Below are 18,976 nucleotides of genomic sequence, written 5' to 3'. Positions count from 1 at the left end.
CCATTTCTTAAAATTACACAAGTTACCAACATGACATATTTGTTTGGAGAGAAAAAGATACATTTTACTGGATAAACTATTGAAAAACCAGTTGGTGTATGACTTTACATGTCAAACATTTGAAAAAAATCCTCACCTGGAAGGCAGTTGCAGTCAAAACTAGCCACAAGGTCGACACACATGGCGCCATTACGGCAGGGGTCACTCAGACACTCATCAATTTCAGTCTCACACAGTTGACCTTCAAATCCTGCAGGGCACGTGCAGGTGAATCCCTCTATGTTGTCATTGCAGGTGGCTCCATTTTGGCACTGGTCGGGGATGCAGAAGTTTGGGATGGAACAGTTCTTTCCTGTAACAAATATGACGATAAAAATTTCTAATCTGTTATAAATGGTGTTCATCGCATTGGTAAGAGTTCCTATTTAAAAGAGTTTTAGGGAAATATCCTTGCCCCTGGTATGGATTCTGCCTTGCTCCGTGCTCTGGTGTATGGATAATCTCATTTCCCTTTGGAAAAAATATAAAGACTAATTTCGGTCAAGTCCCTCAAGTTGCTAAATCCAAACACACTGACATTTGATTCTACCAAGGTACCAATTCAACACCTGGGTAGTGAGTGTTGATTGATGTCATGCCAAAAGAATCTCGTAAAGCAAAGAGTAGTGTGATTCGAAATCAGACCCTCTGATGCAAGATGAGAGTCAGAACCACTCAAGCACAACACTTCAATTTTAACACAAAATCAACAAGAGAAAACATCCATAATACCAAATAGCTACAAGCCTTGCTGGCATGTTCATGTGTACACCCATGCTATCCGATCATTCTAAAGGGGGAATTTATTGATACTGCAGGGTGGATATGAGCTTCAAATTGCTGTTCTCACGGTATGTGATTTTTCATAAACGGTCGACCTGGAGATAAAATATGCTTGCTATTGTAGACTAAAACACCTTTTTCTTTAGACTGTATGCTTTTCTCAAGCCCCCAGTACATAGTACTGTCACTGCCATTAACGAGGCAGTATGCTGCATCTAAAACACGATTAGTCCCTCTATAAGGGACGGGTAGCACGTGCCATTTCCACTGAGCTTCAATCACCATCAATCCATAGAATCCCATTGTGAAATGGGCTCTACCACACTTGCTTTGCTGCCATGCAGAAATCAATATTGGGTAATTCCATTCCAATCACAACCATATGCATGACCACATGTGCATTGTAATTTAATATTCAATTGGCCTGCTTTCGGCACAAACTCTATCAAAGTGAAAATCTGCATTTGCACAGCATGAGTATGTTCTAACATCAATTACACGAATAAATGAAAATGGGGAAAAAAATTTACACCACCTGTAGCTGCAGAGTAAACGCACAGCAAAAAAGGTGCATTTCTCTGAGTTAAAGGGGAAGTTCACCCGATGATTTGACAGTAAATTACATGTAATTTGCTGAAAATTTGATGAAAATCCATCCAAGAATAAGATATGAAATTTGAATTTTTTGTGACTTGTGGTTTCTTATGCCAGCAGCTCTCCATAAATCATGTATCAAATTCAATAAATTTCATTTAGATGGACCATGATGAATGAACATATTTTTCTTTTGGAAGAGGGAAAGAAATGATGTGTCTGATGATATATACCTCCAATGATTAATTAAAAAAAAATACAAATATTTTGCTCATTTGTGACATATCAAATTTTAAACATTCATAACTGTCAAACCATCACCAATTTATTATCAGGTTGAAGTTTTCCTCTAGAATGGAAATTCAGAAAAAAGGCTCTATGTGCCACATGAAAGGGGAAATTATATCATGACTACAAAATGCAATGATTGCCAATTAATCAGATGAATTAATAGGATTTACAAATACACCATTCCGAAAATCAATAACATAAAAAAAAATCTTATAACATTTATCTATAGAGCACCTTACCAAGTAAGCAACTGAATATTCCAAGTATCAAATATAATTTCCAACAGCATGTCCTCCTCGATAAAGAAGAAATCCCCATTGCAGACACCATACATCAATATTCACATCAGTACTGAAAAGCTCTCAAGCCTCTATCCACACAAACCATAAGAGTCATCTTGTATAGAGGTCCTCATTGCACCGAGTCCAACTCATCAACTGACGCTACCCAACAGTGCCATGACAATATCATTATTGACACCCAGTATTAGCTTAGAGGGGCACAGTTCAAACAATATCACACTAGACGTGCTATCATCATCAATCTAATTTGCTTGGGATCGACGGTAGCAAGCAGTAAACAGGGGGATGTCACAATCACACAGCCGATAAAAGCTTAATTAGAAGCTACTGGTGTTTCCTTTTGCACTTAAAGGCATATCACGTCAGGTTTTCACAGCAATGTTGCATTGAACCAGAAAGATATTAAGGAATTCTGAATGGAATGTTGGAATAAAACTTCAATTATCGCCTTAATCAAGTTCTATCTCAAGATAAAAGAAGAAAAAATTCCAGTGAGAAATAACCTCAAATACAAGACTTTTCAAAGCTGCAAAAAGTTCAATTTGGTAAATCTAAATTACATTCATTTTTCAATTATTGAATCCTTTGTTAAAAAAAATAATAAAAAAGAACATAATTACTTCTAAAACATCTAAATTAATAAAATGTTTTTTTTTGCTATGCATTCATTATATGGACATCAGACTCACCCTTATTGAATTCAAATGTACATTGACATGTATAATCCTGTATACCATCTATACAGGTTGCACCATTAAGACAAGGATCCAGTAAACAGTCATTGATGTTTTCACATGAGAGGGGGGCGCTGGAGACCTGACGGAACCCAGGGGCACAGCTGCAGTCAAAGTCACACGTCTGGGAGGGGGCGGGGCAGGTCGGCTCACACAGCTGGGAGGGGTAGCACCCACCGTGGGTGACATTCCTGAAAGATAATGTTGGTTTTAATGAATTTATGAACTTCTGAATCTGCATGTTGTCTACATTGTACATGTAAGTCTGATTGTTCCCCTGTCATTTTTCTCTTTGTCTCTCTATCTCTCTTTCTACTCACCTTTTACTCTCTATTGGCCTCCATGTCCCTGTCTGTCTGCCTCTCTCCCTCTCTATTTCTCTCTCTCTATTCTCTCACCTTCTCTCCTCCCACTTTTTTTCATAAAACTAATTCTAGAAAAGAAACCATTTGCATAATTTACAATGTGACCAAACACAAAGTACTTGAAAGAATTATTCACAAGGCCATATTCATACTCAATTAAAACAAAAAATACAGAATAATGAGAAAATTATAAAAGACCATGAATATAGAGCTTAGAAAATTCTGAAAACTGCTATCAAGTCTTGACCCTGTATCAAAATCCACAATTTTGTTGAATCATCGATGAAATTCATCTGAAATCCTTCAAAGACTGTTCATAGTTATAAGAGTAATATGCACTAGTATATTACTCACTGAAGCACTATTCAATGTGTTCAATCAATCATGGATTATGATGTCCCAAAATCTTTATATTATTCATGCACAGCCTGATTGCAGGGTAAGGTCATACATGTACATATCACAGAAAATAGGGATAAAGCTTTCACCAACCCCCGAAAAAATAAATGAAAAAATTGATATATATTCGGATTAATTAAGTTAAAATAACTTACATACAAATAAAAAATAACAAAATAAATATAATGGTGGCTTTTAATGATAATTATATAATATACAATTACATTATATTCTTTATATCTTCACACCTGTAAACCACAATTCATTTTCATTAAAGGTAAATTCACGTGATGATAGTATTTCAGCATGAGATTATATTGTACACAATATTGTCGGCTGCTAATGTCTGCATGGTCACATCCGGACAATAGTGGCGCTCTTGCCCCCTTTTCGATCCCCCGATCCCTTGCGTGAACTATTTGCTATTAGGTCTATCATGCAATCGCCTTTGGTCCGATACCCTTTATGCATACAATTTATGATTTCCATACAGAAATTTACTGATCTTTCTAATGTGAGCTGGGTATTTTGGATGAAAACTGACTTTTCCAATATAATCCAAGTATGGAGTGATGAAAACTTACCTCTCAGATGTGGACTGGGTATTTTGTGATCAAAATTCACCAATCTTTCATTTAGACAGGCACATACACTTTCCTTTCTGATATGAAACAGATATTTTGAGATATACAGTGTAACCTTGCTCAGTTTTCAAATGTGAAATGGGTATTAAGTACCAAAATTTTGCATTTACTGAGGTGAACCTGGAATTAAGCGATGATAATTCACTCACCTTTCTGATGTGAACTGGGTATCAAAATCAATCAACTCTGGGGGTTCCGAGGAGATGCTATAGGTGACAAAGCGAAGCTCTTTGAAGCACGCCCTCAACGATGGAAGATTGGTTTCTGGGAAGGGTTGGGTGATGGTGTTAGTATCTCGGACACCACCTATGAAGAGCTCTCCGGCATTCAGGGTCTGGGCTAAACCAGCTGCAAATTAGAAATAAATACCCCTGTTAAAATGAGGGACATCAAGCCTTAGTATTGGGATAAATTCTTCACTATAATGACCATGGCTACCTCATGAGTCAATTTCATAAACTTGTACTAACAAATTTAAAACAAGTTAAGCTATTGCACAATTTTTTTTTATAACAAATTCACTATCAGCCAATCAAATTGAAGGATATCAGTAGCTTTCAACAGCAATTGTATTTTTTTTCCATTGTAACAAGCTTCAAGAAACAGACCCCTAGTATGTTAGGCCCCCATTCCACAGGGGGGAGACCTTTGAAGGACCTTTGAAAAAAACAAACTCTGACAAGGTCTTACAGCAGTCTCCGAGATCACTGATATTGTTCAACTCTGTGGAATGGCTCAGAAAGACCCCTCAAAGAACTCTGAAAGACTGATGGATATTTTTTTGTTTTACTGGTCTTAGACTAGTCCTATAGAGATCTTTCAATGGTCTTTCAGAGATCTTTTATGCAACAAGTGATATTTCAGAATTATTTTCATGGACTATGCCTGGTATTTCAATGATCTTTCAAAGATCTCTCATTAGTCTTACAGTAATCTCCGCAAAAATCTTGAGGGACTGTCAAAAGATCTTGCAAAGACTAATTAAATCTTTGAAAGTCCATAGAAGGACCACTGAAAGACTGCTGAAAGACCATCAAAAGATCATTTTCCTGTAAGACCGCTGAAAGACTGTTTTGAACCTTTTCAAAAAGTTTTGGAGATTATGAAGACTGCTGAAAGATCAATAAGGAATAGTGAAAGACCTTGGAGATCTTTGAAAGTTCGCTGAAAGACCCTTGAAAGATCAAGCAAGTTTCATGTTCTTACAGCAGTCTTTCAGAGGTTTTGCTTTCTGTGGAATGGGGTTTAATCATTTATTATCCATACTTACAGTAAGTGACTCTGGCTAGCTTTGTTCCTGCATCATCCTCCAGAGATGCAATCGCTCCATCTCTTCTTATCCTCACATAGTGCCACTCTCCATTATCAAAACCAGAAATCGTTGTTGTGTTGAAGGCCCCTTCACCAGTCCCCTGTTGTATAATGAGATAAGTCATACTGATCGGTGAAGAATATGTTACTATTTAATAGAATCAAGACCAAGACTAGGATAAGACTAGTACAAAGAGTAAACCTAGACTCAGATCTAAGATTCAGATCAAGAATAAGACTACAATAAAGATTTAGATCAAGATTAAGATTAAATGATGTAAATTTAGATTCAGCTATAGATCAAGTTTTAAATTACAATTAAGACTATACATTAAGCTCAAGTATGTTTACATTTATGACAAATTAGGTTCAGACTAAGATAAGTTTTCATAACATTCTTGAGATAGCTTCAAATTCCTGAATAAAGATGGACACCAAACAAACTACACTATCACTCATAGGCATTGCATATGAAACAAACTGGTAAAAATGAAAAAATAGTGTTCATTGAAAATAAACTGGAGCTTCCTGCAAGAATAGGTTGCAATTATTACCATATGATGGGGGGGGGGGGTTCCCCCTGACAAATTTTGACGGGAAGGTACTTATAGTAATTGCGATGATGTTTGACTTCATTTTAGGACCTCCAGAGATTTCTTGGCCCTACCACTGGTTTAGACTACATGCAACACTAAAATAAAATTAGAGTTTAAACCAATATTTAGATCAACTAATTAATTTATTTTTCAAAGTGACAAGAACCATCACCTCCTGTTTTTACAGTTAACTCCCTTTAACCAACAAGAGCAATATGGCACATCTACGTGTACTTACCCTTGTATTCAAACCCAGGACTAGTCTACCATCTTTCATGTATAACGTCAGGTATGCTGGACCTCCAAAGTAGAAGATCATTCCAGTAGAGACCCTGCAAGTTCAATGTTAAAGCCATATTACTGTAATCAAACTAAAGCAATGATTTCAAAAAGTCTTTAAGTCTTTAGAATCAAGAATCTAGGGTACATGAGAGATAGAAAGAGCAAATAATCTACACATTACTTCACATTATTTCATACACATGACCTGTAATAATAATAATAATTGGCATTTTTATAGCGCTTTATAAATCTACGACTGCTCAAAGCGCTTCACAAATTATTATTACCCGGTCACTGGATTCATAGCATTTCAAGCAGCCTATTAGGTGCACACTTGCTAAACCAACCACAATGACGGATGTTTCCTACCAGTACCCAATTAGAACCTGGGTGAGAGTAGCAAAGTGTAGATTGACGCCTTGCCAAAGGATGCTAGGCCATGGTGGGATTCGAACACACGACCCTCTGATTACAAGGCCAGCGTTTGAACCGCTACACCATGGCGCTTCCACCTGTAACAGGTGATTCTCATGCAAACAGATGTAGACTGTATACAGAAACTTAAGTCTATTTTCAACACAAGTTTCGATATCAGATTTTCAGTATTCTTCATCTGTAGTCAAACAGGATATTTGAAGAAAAGAAAGAAAGAAAACATGGCCTCTCCATGCGTGTGACCTACTTGTATCCTATGAACAGGTTTAAAATGAGTCAGAATCAGAATTACACTTAAAATGGTCAAACATCACCTGTTGGTTATATTTGATAACTTTCCTATAAAATAGAAACAATGTTCATACATGCCAATACTGCAATATTGTGGTACTTGTTTAGTATTGCATAGGCATCAAAGACGTATCTTAGTATAAAGCATTCCTAACACCCATATACACCTCATATTAATGTAGTATTATGGCCACATTGCAGTATTTTGAATGAGGATATATACATGTACGAAGAGGAGTCCCTAAAAACAGGACCTTTGTGTCTCATCTACCAAAAGCCGCAAAATAAACATTAAAATGGAAGAAGCAAAGTAAAGGTAAATTTACTGACCGTCATTAATATAAACCATTGAAAGGATTTTCATTCCTAAAATTAAGGCATCTAAGCAGACAGGTCACAGGTGTTGCATAAGAACTGGATCATTCAATGAAAATATTACATGGGAGCTCAGAGCAATTTTACCCCCAAAATGTTCATAAGAATTCAATCAAGAGCCCTGAAAATTATTGAAAGAGCCCCAAAATTTCCCGTACACTGCAAGGTTAATGCTCATCCATTTTGGAAGTAGGTTCAATTCAATTCAATTCAATTCTTTTATTTCATTTCCATTCAAAACATAATACAAAGTAATATAAAACAATATAAATCAAATACAATTTTACAGAAGGGCATTCTTACTTCGTAAAAAAAAAACACAATATAATATAGAGCATAAATGGATATGGAATATGCAAAGTAGCCACCGGAAATTAAAAATTATTTCTTTTTGACTGGGTTCAGTCGTGTCTGAATATCTGTTAACAGCAAATGAATGCAAATCTTTATACTCTTAAAGTATGTAATGTTAAAATTATTTAAATGCATGAGTGCAGATAATTTATAAGTGTATTACTACTGATATGTCCCCTATCCAGTTTCCAAATATTCTTTTTTTTTTTTAACTAAAAGAGTGTCATATTTGATCTGATAGATATAAGAAGAGCTTTTATAGTGGCCAAATGATCTATTTTTCTATTTGATCTCTTCAAATGTATGTTTTGGTAAATTGAAATTTTGCCATACATACTTTATGATAATTCCTGCAATTTATTTGTCCTTTTTTAAATAATTTTACCTAGAACTGCATTTTTGGACTCTGTCACACCAATGTGAATTCAGAGTCTTCAAACGCCATGACAACTAAATCATGGACTACTAGCTAGACATATGACGAGACACTTCAATTTGGATTGTTTGGTTTGTCGCTCGTGGCATATATTAGTCATGCTATGTACTAAGCACATGTCCTCACGCAACTGTCAATGGGGTCATCCAGGCTGAAATTTCCAGGTACACAATAGGTGGTTTCAAACCGCCTCGATCATAAGAATCCCTGTTAAATTACAAGAACATTTTAGGCTAAAAAATACCCATTAATTATTCCCGTATTCACACCGCCCCAAAACATACCCTTCAGGATAAGTTCCTGAAGTTACAAGCATGCGCAGTATGGTCTGATAAGCAGGCAAGGCTTGAGATTCAAAATCACTAGCCCAGCAGCCACCCACGGCGCCTGCGCCCTACGACATGCTGGGCTTAAAGTTCCCCTAAATTTCTTTCACATTGCCAAAATACCTACGACCTTGGAAAAATCCCCGCGAAAGTTCTCGTAATTTCGGCAAGTACCTACTATTTCGCTAGAGGGTATTCATTTGTATCGCAATCTACTATGGTCAACAAGGAAATTCGTGATCACTCTCGCAAAAAGTGTTCACTGGCTTTACTAATAATATGGAATTACTAATAATATGGAATTTACTAATAATATGGAATTTACTAATAATATTTGCGAGACAAATGAATACCCTCTAGCGATTATTTCAATCCGCAATAATGAACCTATTTAGTACCTACTATTTAGTGGGTATTTTCTTTCGGGGATATTACGTGTAATTTGCTTTCACATTGCCAATATTACCCGGTATTTTCTGATCGGGGTAAATTTCCCAATCAGAGAATACCTGGAACTGACGAACTTCGAGGCGGTCTGAAACCACCTATTATAACACGGAAGGAGTTCCTTATTGAAAGTGATTTGTTTTGGCTCTTAACTTAGGGTCAGGCATGTTAAAATAGTGAGCAGATTAAGGTACTAACTGAGCCCTTAGGAGCATTCCATGAAAAATATAGCCAGTGATTTCCACTCACTATTTGTTATAACCTACTGAAATCCTTGTATCTGATTGGCTCAGATCAGTGAAAATCCCTGACAAAATGGTTAATGAAAAATATCCCACTTGAGATTGCTTTGAAAACTGAACTGGGAATCTGTCTACCATAAAAGTCCAAGAAATTTAAGAAAGCTATTCTTATGCACGAGCTGTGACCTTTGACCTGCAGACTCCGAATTTGAACTTGGTCTGTACACACTTTTGATAATTCTCTACTTCAGCTTAAACAGGAAGTTTGCCCTGTTTGTTCTAAACATTGCAGAAAAATTAATAACAAATATTGTTGAAGGTTAGAGGAAAATCTGATGAAGATTAAGAAAGTTATTAGAATTTTATGTTTTGGATTTGTAACGTCATAAATGTAATATAATATAATACATGAATTTCATTTTTTAATGGTTCCTAATGAATTATTTTTGTTTTCTTTTCATGATTGGGTGTGAAATGATTTGTCTATTGATAAATAAAAGGTACAGTAAAAAAAAAATCAATTTTTTGAGAACATGACATTTCATTGATTTTACACTATTCGCTATGTAGGAATGCTGCTCGCATATGACGTCACAAAATAAAAAAATAAAATTATAATAACTTAAATTCTTTGAAGGATTTTTCTCAAACTTTCGGCAATATTCTTTATTATTTTTTCTGATATGTTTCCAATAAACTTTTTGTCAGGGTGAACAGCCCCTTTAAATGTGTTCAGGTATTGTTTGTTGGTTGTATAGGAAGAATATGGTATTTGTCTTTTCGTCTAAAAAGAAGTTTGTCTCCTTTTGACGATGCTGGATCATCCCTATAATGATTACTCGGTGCTACTAGCATTGATAAGATTAAAATCCATATTCTTATGAGAGAAGAAATTAATACTCATTCAGACAGAGACTCATGCAGTGTTATCTTAATAGTAATCCCAATAAGAAATGCTTACAGGAGCCAATAATGCAGAAGTCGGCGATATAAAACTAATACATTTGGTTTAAATTGGATTTACTTAGCTCTACAGCAGGGAGCAAGCACCTGTTGGAACTCATCTCATCGTACCCTCTGAAAGGTCCTCATTAAACTCAACTGTTATCATCTCCAATAACTTCTTTCATTCACACATAAGTACTGCAAACTGAGAACCATGCTTGCATGAAAAATCTGTGCATCTTTTATTTAAAATAACATAACATTACATGTACATCAGATATAATATCAACCAAACAAATATTTCAAAAGGGATATCATTTGTGAGTCTGCTAGAAATATAAACCTTTCATGGATTAAAAAAAGAAGAAGTTAACTTTAGACGTTTGTTTTCTTTTTTCTTTCAGTGTACTTATGGAACCACAATAAAAAAGTTCAAATTTTTCTTACTTATATCCCATCATGATGACTAACCAAAATTGAATAATAACTCAAATTCCAACATGAGTTTGCACATTTATTTGTGATAATCATCATTTGTGTATAGTTATTATAGATCATCCTTCATTAAACCAATGCTTATGAGGGAAGCATGAATAGAGGGCAAACGCAAATTCACACGCCAACATTTTTCCTGTGTGAATGCATGTAACCCAACTGACTCTTCTAGCAAGACATTAAAATCTGTCGGAGAGCAAAGATAAAACGGGATTCCCCTCTGGATATTCGTTATCTCGTTTCCCCATTTCCTGGGACAAGATTCTTGCTTGATTCCTTCTTTCATTCATGTTCTCTATGACTCTCATCAAAGTTCATAATTGCATTATGTGGACATTGGAGTAATTGCTTGGGATTAATTTGATACTCTTTGCTTAGATCAAATACAGTACCTCTTTTGAAATACAGTCAAACCTGTCTATTAAGGCCATGCAATGGATATTTGGCCTTTATAGACAGGTTCTAAAACACATATTCCTTTCAGATGGGAGACAAAATTGGTGGCCACTAAAGACAGGTTTTCACTAGAGACATGTGGCCATTAAGACCGGGGGTGTGGGGGGGAGCACTCACAAATATTGGTGGTACAGGGACGTGCTGCTTTGATGACCCCCTTTTTCAGACCTAATTTTCAGTTCTCTAGATACTCCGAATGACAAAAGTTCAGTTCAGAAGCCGCCCAGCCTGCTCGCAAGACCCCCATTACAAGATATGTGGAGCGTTGTGGCCCAGTGGATTAGTCTTCGGACTTTGAAACAGAGGGTCGTGGGTTCGAATCCCAGCCATGGCGTAATTTCCTTCAGCAAGAAATTTATCCACATTGTGCTGCACTCGACCCAGGTGAGGTGAATGGGTACCCGGTAGGATTTTTCCTTGAACGCTTTAGCGCCTATTAATATGGCGGCTCAGCTACAGCCGGGGTAATAATATGATACCAATTATCAAAGCGCAGTAGAGTTTATGCACATAGTAACTGCGCTATATAAATGGACCTATTATTATTAAGATATCGCAGTTCCCCAGCCCTGCCAAAATTGTCAAGCGCAAGCACCCCATGGGAGAGATGCACGTACGGCTTTGCAACTCCCTACACATAACTAGTAGCCGTTCCATGCATGACTAGCGCATGAACAGCACTATGGTACAACATACCTACATGTACAGTGTCGCGATCCTGTTCCGTAGACCGTTCTTCATACCGCTCGTATATATTTAGTTCCCAAGACCCCATAATTTACCCTTTTAGTCAGTTCCTTGGACTCCCATTTCAGACTTTCGTGAGGCACACTCCATCAATAAATTTAAGTGCGAAGTTATATATCCCAAGGCATTTTAAACTAGGAAAATACAGTATGCTGATTTTCATTCCCATGAATTCCACATTCAAGAATTGATACTTGAAGCCTCTAGAATGGTGTTCTCCATAGAAACATTCAGAAGGAAATGGAAGGAAAATATCTTTAAATTTTAAAGGAATGAATACATGTATGTCTTTAAACAGATAGAATCAACAACAGAGTATTCAGGGGTAGTTCACATTGGTGACACAGGCTATTTTCAACTAAAGAATGACAGATGGGTCCTAGAAAGGGCACATGTTGGTCGCAGGCTAAAGATTTAAATACTAGTACTTGACAAGACCACCGAAAAGAGAAACTCCTTTGAGATCGTACCAAGTATTTTGAAATCAGGGGAGCATTGCATGAAAGGACTTGTCTGATGTTTTATCCAACAAGTCCTGTTTTATACGACAGTTACCATAGTAATAGTGCTTCTGAGCCAATCAGCAGATGACAAAATTTGATGAAACACTTCCCAGGCAGCCCTTTCCTTACCTTCAGAGCAACTGAAATCTCATGTGAGAAAGGAATTTTTTTATCAACTAAATAATCGAAGATGAGTCCTGACACACGGTAGACCGCAGACTTCCAGTCAATCCAGAAGATATACTCCCTTTAAGCTTACAGTACAAGTACAAGTACTTCAATGTTAGGCTGATTTTTCGTCACCTTAGGATCAATAGCCTCTAATAGGAAGCCCTCTAATCCATTTTAATTGATCAAGGATTACTGAACAATGCACAAGGTAAAAGGGCTTGGTCAGATACAAGTATAGGATACCAGAAGGTACAGTGCCACTTGGACTACACCCACTTTATCTACTTTCTGTTTGGTCTCTTTTGACATGGTCTTATCTTAAAAGTTTGTCTACAACAAGTTCATCTACTCCTTCATGTGACTTATTATAATTTTATCAGAAAAATGAAACCCATCAGAGAGAAAAAAAAGTGTCATATGACGTCAGAGTAGAATATTTTTCTCAATTTGATGTCCGATTGCCCATTCCCCTATAGCACATTAAAGTCAAGTGATGCAACGGCACAGACACAAATCTAATTCTGCTGAGCTCAGCTTTTTTAACATGTCAGTAGAACCTCAGTTTCCTCTACGGCCGGCCGTACGGCGAGCCAAAAACAGCTTTTCTTTCTATTTTCTTTGAAAAAAACCTCCCATATATGTAGCTGGTATAAAAATGTTGCAATGGCTGTACGGCAACTTAAGGGGATATTTGACTGAGATACTGTACATAATAATCATCGCAATAAAGCATGATGTAAGCTAATTATGAACTTGCCGATAACCAAAATGTCATCATGAAATCACACCTTCATTCTCTCTGTGATGATAATACGATGATGGCTATCATCTGATTATCAAAAGTTTTTGGTTGCTTGATCTCATTCAGTACATTGTGAACATAACCAGTAAGTTCTATGGCATTAAACCCATAGTGTGGCACACCATATGAGAGAAGCTATTTGGAGGCTAGGTGAGTAATTAGCTCAGGCGCCTTATTTCAAGAGCCGAGGTCTAAGAGCGAGGCCGATTCATATTTTGTCCAGATCACGTCGATTGACTACTTAAATCATGATCACAGAGTTCTTTTGTTCTAACTTATCGAAGGGATATACATGTATTATAAAACAAATATGGCAGGCATTTCTTTCAATAAAGTATAATGGGAAATATTCATCCTTGGATTGTCTGAAAATTTCCGGGGAAAAAAAAATCACAATTGCCAGACTAACCTCACACCACATTGATTAGCATAATATTCAAATCATAAAATCCTCATTTTATCTGACAAATTATTTCAAACTTTGAAAGCGCAGATTTACTACAATCACGGGTATTTAGTAGCGCATACTAGTATTAACACAAGTGCCTGCATACAGAAAACTATTGATTGCAGTGTTTCAGTGACATGCTTGAATTATCTCCTAGGCCCATTCCTCGTAATATCCAGGGTATTAAATGTGTCAGACGCTGACAACCAAGACTAAGACTTTTTTTGGAAGGGGAAAACTCAAAGTCGCACAGCAATCAAGGACACTCGTCTATAATGTACTGGGTCTGATAAAACTAAATTTGGAAGATAATGTTCTGTATGAGGGCAGAGAGAAAGATATTTACAGTCTAGAAGATTCCATGTTTCCTAATTTCATTTTTGAGTATCAAGTGAAAATGCACTACATTTATGGAATTTTCTTGTCCCTTTTTAAGGAATTTTGCAAACTGCTAGCATCTATAGGAAGTTCAATCAGAAATAAAGGGTGGCTTAATATAATGACAGTAAGCTTAACCCAATAACTTTATATCACATTACCTTTTAGTCTAATTTCCAGAGCTGTTCAATTCCAAAATTTAAAAACACCTTTGAATTCAATGCTCAAAATGGTCAAAACAAGATTAGGATATTACATGAGGGCGATGGGCGGTTTGCCCTCGTGGCAGCCCAAAATGCATGCGTTGGGACGACCATTCTTTCTAAAGTCGCCCAAAGATCTGTCATGAAAAATATTCAAGATTAATTAGAAAATCAATATTCTAACGATCTGTTTCCCCTAAAAAGAAGCCCTTAAAATGAAAGAAATAGCCCCCCAAATTATGCAATCGCCCCAATGTGGAAAAAAAGATAGCCCCTAAAAATAAAAGTTATCTCCTAACCTGATTGACCCTGACATTTCAGTTTGGCATCATGAATGTTTCCTCCCTTCTTTTGGGTATCATTCTAATTTCTACTTGACAGCCATTCCGCTGCATGTCACTGATGACATCTTTCCCACCCCAAACTAATGACTACTTCCATTTCAAATGATGAACTTGATGGTGAAGTTCAGGGGTATAAAAAAGGGAAAGTAGAATTGATTTCTGATACTTGTGGGGTTTCTCGAAGCTAGTTTGTAATGAAGTTCTTCCCATAAGCTCATGTGGAAGTCAGGGCCCTATCTAAAAACAAATGCGATTGATAAAATCAACTACGACTATGGAAAGCCAGCAACGTCATCATCTAAAATGCATGTTTTTCAAGATATTTTCTAGGTATATGCATTCATCGTTGCCTTAACAGTTCAGTGTGCTCCTCTTGTTCACAAAGGACATTGTGCAATTTCCTGAAGAAAAATGATGACATTGATGGATTTCCATATATTTGAGGTTGATCAGATGAACCTCAAATCTTTAATAGCAAGACGGTGCCCTGATCTTTGTACACAAATTTGTAGTTGTTAACTAAGCCTTTGGGAGTCAGAGCCCACATATGCAAGCTACACTGTAGGTACCCATTTACCTTACCTGGGTTGAGTGCAGCACAATGTGGATAAATTTCTTGCTGAAGGAAATTATGCCATGGCAAGGATTCGAACCCATGACCCAGTTTCATAGTCCAAAGACTAATCCACTGGGCCACAATGCTTCATCAAGTGTACAAACACATATGATGTATTTCTTTTTGTACCTGTTGTCTCCAGGAAATTGTTGTTCCCATTGCAAAGCCTACAGGAATCACAGAATTGAGTAGTCAACAGAATAATACCCAAACTACCAACCTTGTTCTAAACCTCAGCGTCAGGACCGTGTGGGTCCCCGGCGACAGATCCTGGTCCACAGCAAGGTACGAGGAGCTGGTCTGGAGGGTGATGACGGTGGGAGGGGCGCAGAAGTCCCCCGGACACCCCTCCTTGATACCGACCAGACTGGAGGCAGTGTCCAGGTCCAGGAGGTTGGAACTGGTCTTGATGTAGCCGATACAGGTCACCAGGTAGCCATTTAGTCTCTCAGTATTCACCTGCAGAAATAAAACAGCAAAAAGATTAAAAAAAAATTATAATAATAATAATAATTATACTTGCTTATGTACCGCTTTACACTTTATCAGAAGTCTCTGAGCGCTCTACAGTAATGCAGCATATACCCTGTCCTTAGCAGAGGATAGCTCTAATACTGTTGTGAATGCTGCATTTAAAGGAATAAATTCCTACCAGGTACACATTCACCTCACCTAGGTTGAGTGCAGCACAATGTTGATGAATTTCTTGCTGAAGGAAAATACCCCACGGCTTGGAATCGAACCCACAATCATTCCCTCAGATTGAAAGACAAGAGTCATAACCACTAGACAACGACACCCCCATGTAAACTTTTTCTCTTCAGCACAAGATTAACTTTTCTGAGCAAAACATACTTGGGTACATACATGTATATACATTTTGTATATGCATTTCCTTACAATTTTCTTTCTGATACATTGGAAACATATCTTTTGACTTACAATGTGACATTTTATGGTTCTTAAATGTTGTTCTAACTTTAGCTTGAAAATTTGTCAACGTATACACAGTGGCAGACCGTGACCAGGAGGAGACAAAGCATTGGTGGGGCACAGCATTGTTCATAAAGAATACAGTGCCCCTCCAATTATTTGTCTCCTTCGGCTGCATATACATATTTTATGTGAACATTTACTGGTGATGTTTAATACACTCAACCAATAATACAGTTTTTTGGAATAAATAAAATAAAAATCATCAAAGGCAGTTTATTCAAAATTTTGATTTAAGTATTTCTCTTCTTTGTAAAAAAAAGAATAGTAAATGCAATACAAACAAATACAAATATTTTGGAGGATGGGGGGGGGATTTTTTTCTTAACACAAGATAATTTTGCTGCATCTGTTTTGGCATGATAAAACACTGCTGGGATTCTTCTTTCAAGATAATAATAGAATCATAATTCAATGTTTCATTGTTATTTTGTGCTTCCAAAGGCAAAACCACAAAAGGATTCAGGAAAAGAGGTTGATGTTGGAAGATAACTTCTAGATTTGGGAACAATGCCAACAAAAAAGATGCCAACTATACACTTCAGACTGATAACCAGTACAAAAAGAAAAAAAAACGCAAGAAAAGAACACAAATTATGAAGGCTTTTAATCAAAGGGATAACTAGGCTTGGATAACATGGACTGACCAAAACACCCTATCAATGGTCTTTCATACATAGAGTTGTTTAATAATGTCTTTTTGATTTTTCGACATTTGCGCTGTTATGATACAAAATGTTCCCTCTATAAAAGTGGTCTTGTCCTATTAAAACATATTGAAGTTTAAGGCAGGCCTACAACAAACTACACTATAGAGTCAAAGATAATTTGACATATTCATTTCCTCACTAATTTTGCTCAAAAATACCCCATGTGAAATGATGTCCACTTGGAAAATCCCGAACAAACTTATATTGGGGTGATCTAAAAAAAAGCCCATGTGTTGCATAACCCCTCTTTTGCCGTTATTTCAAACAAAAGATTTTGTTCACACAAAATAAAGCTTACTTATACCCTATTTGAAATGAATAAAAATACATACACATAGATGAAATATCCACTTGCAACCCCCCCACAAACTACTAGGGGTGATCTAAAAAAAAAACCCTCGCCTATATGTTGCGTGCCTCCCCCTCTTTTTCTGTTATTAAAAAACACAGGATTTTATTAAAAAATTTAACAAGAAATGTGTTGGAAAATCATAAATTCTGGGCCAAGAAAATATGATCACTAGAAAATGATTCAATGCAACCAACAAGTTTAGTATAAATGTAAATGCGAAGAAAATAAAATCATGACAAACTGTGAGTCACAGCAAGTACCCTTAATGAAAGATGGGATTTGACTATCAGATACTTTAAGAGAATGCATTTCCCTTTTTCATCCTCTCTAAGTGGAGGATTTGTTCGGCTCAGTTCATCCACTTACATGTAGGTACTAGTATCTGGGGAAATCCTAATTCACAGGACGTACAAATGTATGTATTATAATTCAAGAAGATGAATTATTATTTCCCATTTACTCGGTGTTTATCAGAGAAGACTAATATATACATGTATGCTTTTCACACTGCATTTCCTTAACCCCATACTATCCCTTTTTCGATTCACACTGTCTTTCTTAACCCCATACTATTTGTTTAGCCGGGGTTAACACCTTAACCCTCGACTATCACACAGCTCATGAATATTGATGATTTTACCATACAGAGAGCAATTAATGTGCAATATAGACTTCTGTGATTGGCTAATGCTTAGCCCCGCTTTTCCTTAGTCCTGTTTTGTTTCACACTGCATCTCTTAGCACCGCAATTGCGGTGCTAGCACCATGCAATAAGCTGGCTAACCCTGCTTTTTTGTTCAATTTCCCCATTAGAGATTTTCCTCTGTTCATCAACCTATAACCTATAAGCCCTCTTTAGAATATGAAAATAAAATGGACATGTTTGGCTGGAGTGAACGTTGTTCCTGTAATATGTAACCATACCGTTAAAGATCTTACGATTTACAACCAACCAAGAGGAAACGCTTGAAGCAACATGACCCCTATTCATATTTGCCACCTTATCATGGCTTGAACAGGAAAACTGAAACATACCAAAGGGCAGAGCTACAATGTAAAGAGGGTAACTTGTAGAAGTGACCATCTGGTTCTAGTAATGAGTGAAGACTGTATACTGGTAACCTAGAGTACATGTAAGTACATGACCTTCTAGCATTGACCTTGCAGCATCCCTGTCAATACAGTCCCCTGCTAACAAGCCCTTCCCTTCTAATATCCTAATACACAGGGAGAGGTATGATGTTGGTCACTACTGAGTCACCTGTGCAAGGTCGATACTGTCATCGCGCACTCCCAGGAGTAGTTCCTGTAATCCAATATTATCCCATTAAGGTACATCTTCATTCACTTCAGCTTGCTCTCCATCCAAAGCTTTTCATCTTTAGAGGAGCTGTTACTATGCTTTAATTTGAGCTAAATATGTGTATACTACCATTCCATCAGGACCAATATAAAACTGTATTAAAACCTTGCCCAGCCATCCACAATTGAATATCAAGCATGATTGATACCAATTATCAATTACGAATGTGACCACTGCATTACTTTAATGTACCTCTCTTTCTCA

At 36.8% G+C, this 18,976-nt stretch overlaps 1 protein-coding gene across 1 annotated transcript in view; it reads right to left on the bottom strand.

The window, feature by feature from the left end:
* The window catches only part of LOC121428540 (protein eyes shut homolog), a 64,796-nt gene that overhangs the window by 30,843 nt on the left and 14,977 nt on the right, over positions 1-18,976 (bottom strand). Inside the window, exons 5-10 of the mRNA XM_041625232.1 lie at positions 15,575-15,813; positions 6,297-6,390; positions 5,422-5,563; positions 4,301-4,499; positions 2,699-2,934; positions 137-352 (exon numbers count right to left, since the gene is read on the bottom strand). Of these exons, the coding sequence (XP_041481166.1) occupies positions 137-352; positions 2,699-2,934; positions 4,301-4,499; positions 5,422-5,563; positions 6,297-6,390; positions 15,575-15,813 (1,126 nt within the window). The remainder of the gene's footprint in view (positions 1-136; positions 353-2,698; positions 2,935-4,300; positions 4,500-5,421; positions 5,564-6,296; positions 6,391-15,574; positions 15,814-18,976) is intronic.

Source organism: Lytechinus variegatus, chromosome 15, assembly GCF_018143015.1.
Source record: "Lytechinus variegatus isolate NC3 chromosome 15, Lvar_3.0, whole genome shotgun sequence".
NCBI classification, from domain to species: domain Eukaryota; kingdom Metazoa; phylum Echinodermata; class Echinoidea; order Temnopleuroida; family Toxopneustidae; genus Lytechinus; species Lytechinus variegatus.
Note: the sequence above shows the minus strand (reverse complement) of the source record. Positions and strands in the feature narration are given on the sequence as shown.